We start from the raw sequence: 4,042 nt of genomic DNA on the forward strand, positions 1-4,042 counted from the left end.
GCCCATGCTTCTATCCTTTTCTTATCCAGAGAAATCACCAAATTAAACCTAGTAGGAGAGAGAAAGCATCGATTTCTTCTCTGTTTCATCTTCAACTAGAGAAATCCTAAATTTCTTCCGTCTTCAACACCAGAAATCGATCTTTTTTTTGTCTTCAACGACAGAAAACCTAGAAGAAGTAGAAAAAACCTTTTTTCTCCGAAGAAATCGATCTTTTTGAAGAAATCTCGGACGAGATTGTAAAATCTCTTTGAAGAAGTCTCATCTACAACTTTATCTCTTTCTACAGTTTAGGTATTACTCCATCTTCTCTATAACTTTTCAATTTCTCTATAATTTAGGACTCTATCTAATTTAGGGTTTTGTTTTGTAGTTATGATGATTTTTTTCAAGCATTTAAAGTAAAAATTAAGCTATTAGGTATTTCTGTAACTCTAGGTCTTTATGTTAAAAGCCATTGAACATGTAATTTTGGAGCATGAGTTTTAGTTCTAGAATATGTTGGATTTCACAAAAAAAATCGAAATTTTTTGTCTAGCATTTTGAAGTTTTTCATAAAACCTTATAAATGGTTACTACCCAAACCTGTTTTGTTGAAAGTCATAGAACATGTAATTTTGGAGTATGAGTTTTAGTTCGAGAATATGTTGGCTTTCATATAAAAAAAATTATTTTTTGTCTAGCATTTTGAAGTTTCTTATAAAACCTTATAGATGGTTACTACCCAACCCTGTTTTGTTGAAACCCATAGAACATGAAAATTTGGAGTATGGGTAATAGTTCCAGAATATGTTGGATTTCATAAAAAAAATTATTTTTTAGTCTAGCATTTTGAAGTTTCTCATAAAACCTTATAAATGGTTCCTACCCAAACCTGCTTTTATGAAAGTCATAGAAGGTGTTAGGATAATGCAAAAAAATTCGCTAGAATAATTTCAAAAGCGCTTGTCGAGCTTGCACTATTCAAGCCAAAGCCAAAATTAGAGGTGAAAACTCCGATAAAGCCTACTGATAGAGCCTACTGATAACCAGCAAGGAGAAGGGTAAGTTTTTCTTATATTTAAGATAATTAACGAATTACTTTAGTAGAATTTTCTAATTTTTACATTCATTATGTTGATTTGGTTTGTTGTTTGAACATTCACAGGCCTGATTGTGGGTTATATGTGATTTTGCACATGGAATAACTTGTGATTGAATCAAACCCTAAAACTTTTCCTGAAGAGATGCAAAAGATGACTGGACGAAACAAGCGCAAAGGAAGAGGGGTGAACTAACTTGTTTGTTGCTGAATGAATCAAATGATACATGTAGAAAAGATGTTTAAGTTAATAATTAGTTAGTTTTTGTAAGGGGCTATGTGATAAAACATAACAAACAAGTCGACATTTTAAATTGAAGAACAACTAAAGCAGTTATGGGATTATATTTCAATTTGCTAGAATACCAAAATTATATTTAGATTTCGTTCAACTGGTTTATAGATACCATAAATATGTTCACCTTATGTTTGCGGACGACTTGTTCTTCTTTGGAAATGCATCGGTAACGAATGTGATTGAATTGAAAAGAATTTTGGATTCTTATGCCTCATGTTCTGGGCAATTGATTAATTACCAGAAATCGTCTATTCATTTCAGTGCAAATAGTGATGAAACAAAGAGAACTATGGTAATACATATTTTAGGTGTGAAGGCAATGAAGGAAGATGATGTCTATTTAGGAAACTATCTACTGAAACCGAAGCATAGACTCTCATCGTATGAATTCATAGTACAAAAGATAGAGAAGAAGTTAGCGGGATGGAAGAGAAGTTCATTATCACATGCTGGAAGAACCATACTGTTAAAGAGTGAACTATCATCAATTCCTATTTATTTCCTATCAAATAATATTGCACCCAAAGGAGTTATTGAGATAATTGAAAAGACTCAGAGAAATTTTTGGTGGGGACACACTACTGATTCATCCAAGATGCACTACTTAAGTTGGAGAAAATTACTAGCAAAGCAAAAGGAAGGAGGACTTGGAATTCGAGATATGAGTATAGTGAACAAAGCTTTAATTGGCAAACTTGTATGGCGATTCTTGACCGAACCGAACACAATCTGGGTTCAATTATTAAAAGCAAAGTATTTGAAAAATACAAACTTCTGGAATTATGTTCCTAAACGGCCTATTACAGCAACTTGGCAAAGTATATTGGAGATGAGGACATTCATAAAAAGAGGTCTTCGTTATTCGGTCGGCAATGAAATGAATATAAATATCTGGGAAGATTCTTGGGTACCAACACTAAGAGGTTTTAAACCGGGTCGAAGAGATGAAGATGATGAGACTATCGGATACTTGAAGGTGGGAGAATTGATAGATAGCGAAGGCAAATGGAAAAAGGAAGTCATAGAAAATATTTTTGACGACTTATCATGTAATGCAATTTTGCAAATACCCTTGAGCAAAAAGTCCGTAGTCGACAAGATCATCTGGATTCATACAGAGAAGGGAAACTTTACAACTAAATCTTTATATAGGTCCATTGAAGAAGAGACTCCAAGTACTTCTTTCAACATAGAATTATCAGGTGGACTAACATGGCATATCTTTTGGAAGAAGGTAAGAGTGGCGCCAAGGGTGAAATTATTTCTCTGGAGGCTAATTCATAATGCCTTGCCAACAAAACTGAAGCTCTACGATTTAATGACAATATATCTAAACGTTGTTCATGGTGCAATGAAGAAGACGAAGACATAGAACACATATTCAGAAATTGCAAAATTGTGAAAGAAACTTGGAACTCCTTGGCAGTCCGACTGGATATGGTTACTAGCTTTCCTGAAATGTTATGTGAATGGATCGAGAAGGGTGAAGAGGACGACGTAATGACTCAACGATTGTATGTTACGTGGTTTCTCTGGAAAGCACGAAATAAATGGTTGTTTGAAGAAATCAAGCCAACAAGTACAGGTATTATCACTGAAGCATTAAATATGTATCGGGATTTCCAAATTTCCGATGACTTCAATAGTAGGGAAGATAGAGAGGAGGCAGAGATTCCTCATGGATGGCAGCCACCGCCAAGAGGTAGTCTAAAAATAAATTTTGACGCTGCATACTCCATGGGTAAGGCCATTGCTGCTGTAGTGTGTCGAGATCACAAAGGAGAATTTGTATTGGCAGTGACAAAAAGCATATTGGCATCAAGTGCACTTGAAGCAGAGGGGAAGGCAGCTAGACTAGCTGTAGAAATTGCAATGAAAGATGATCAAACCCCAATTATTATTGAAGGAGATGCGTTGGGGGTGATCAAATCTTGCTCGTCGTTTGAAACACAACCACCCTGGAAAATAAGGTCTATAATAACCGAAATTCATGCCGAATGTAGTTTACGGAATGATATTATGTTCTCATTTTGCCCACGAGATCTAAATCTTGCGGCGCATATATTAGCAAAAGAAGCTATCATGGTAGGCTTGTTTAATTCGTGGGAGTTTAACCAGATCCCAAATTGCATTGTAAGCCAGTTGGTGGCAGATAAAACCAACATTTATTTTGATCCAGTCAATGAATAAATGTTAAGGCTGTCGCCTTATTCATCAAAAAAAAAAATATGTTCACCAAATTTCTCCGACACTACCAGAATTTTTCAATGTTATTACGTAAAATAACAAGGGCATGATGAACTCAAAACTCTTAGTCTAAAACCAATGATAACATATAGAATTATGGAACAAAATTTATTGCACGAAAATATAACAAACATGTAGACGTAATAAAATATAAGAAATTTGTAGCAAACTTGCTTTAATTAGATTGAAAATGCTACAAACATCAAAATAATGTTTTAGCGCATGGTCCAACCGTATAAAGATACCAGTAAGATGTTGACAGAATTTCTCCGACACTACCAGGAGTTTTCCAGTTTATTACGTACAGGGGCGAGCCCACATAGGGGCACGTGCCCCCAGGGTCGTGGCTGAGAATTTGGGTGCCCTGTGCCAAATTTAAATACGGACTTTTTCGTACAATAAAAAAATTACAAGTA

The 4,042-nt window shown here is 34.9% G+C and overlaps 1 protein-coding gene and 1 long non-coding RNA gene across 2 annotated transcripts; both read left to right on the top strand.

Moving 5' to 3' along the window:
• On the top strand, positions 1 to 1,485 carry LOC147543671 (uncharacterized). Its single transcript, XR_015223923.1, has 2 exons — positions 1 to 1,043; positions 1,148 to 1,485. It is a non-coding gene; the product is annotated as an uncharacterized LOC147543671 (long non-coding RNA).
• Positions 1,486 to 2,816: 1,331 nt separating this feature from the next.
• On the top strand, positions 2,817 to 3,569 carry LOC147543672 (uncharacterized). The gene has a single exon (XM_086635488.1). It carries the CDS (start codon positions 2,817 to 2,819, stop codon positions 3,567 to 3,569), a length of 753 nt encoding a protein of 250 aa, XP_086491614.1.
• The last annotated feature ends 473 nt before the right edge of the window (positions 3,570 to 4,042 follow it).

Source organism: Eschscholzia californica, unplaced genomic scaffold (assembly GCF_041429995.1).
Source record: "Eschscholzia californica isolate CP2 unplaced genomic scaffold, dmEscCali1.0.p SCAF_4, whole genome shotgun sequence".
Taxonomy (NCBI): Eukaryota; Viridiplantae; Streptophyta; class Magnoliopsida; order Ranunculales; family Papaveraceae; genus Eschscholzia; species Eschscholzia californica.

Bases quoted from the DNA above. Each gene is read 5' to 3' on its own strand.
- LOC147543672 (XM_086635488.1), top strand. From the start codon at position 2,817: ATGGTTACTAGCTTTCCTGAAATGTTATGTGAATGGATCGAGAAGGGT.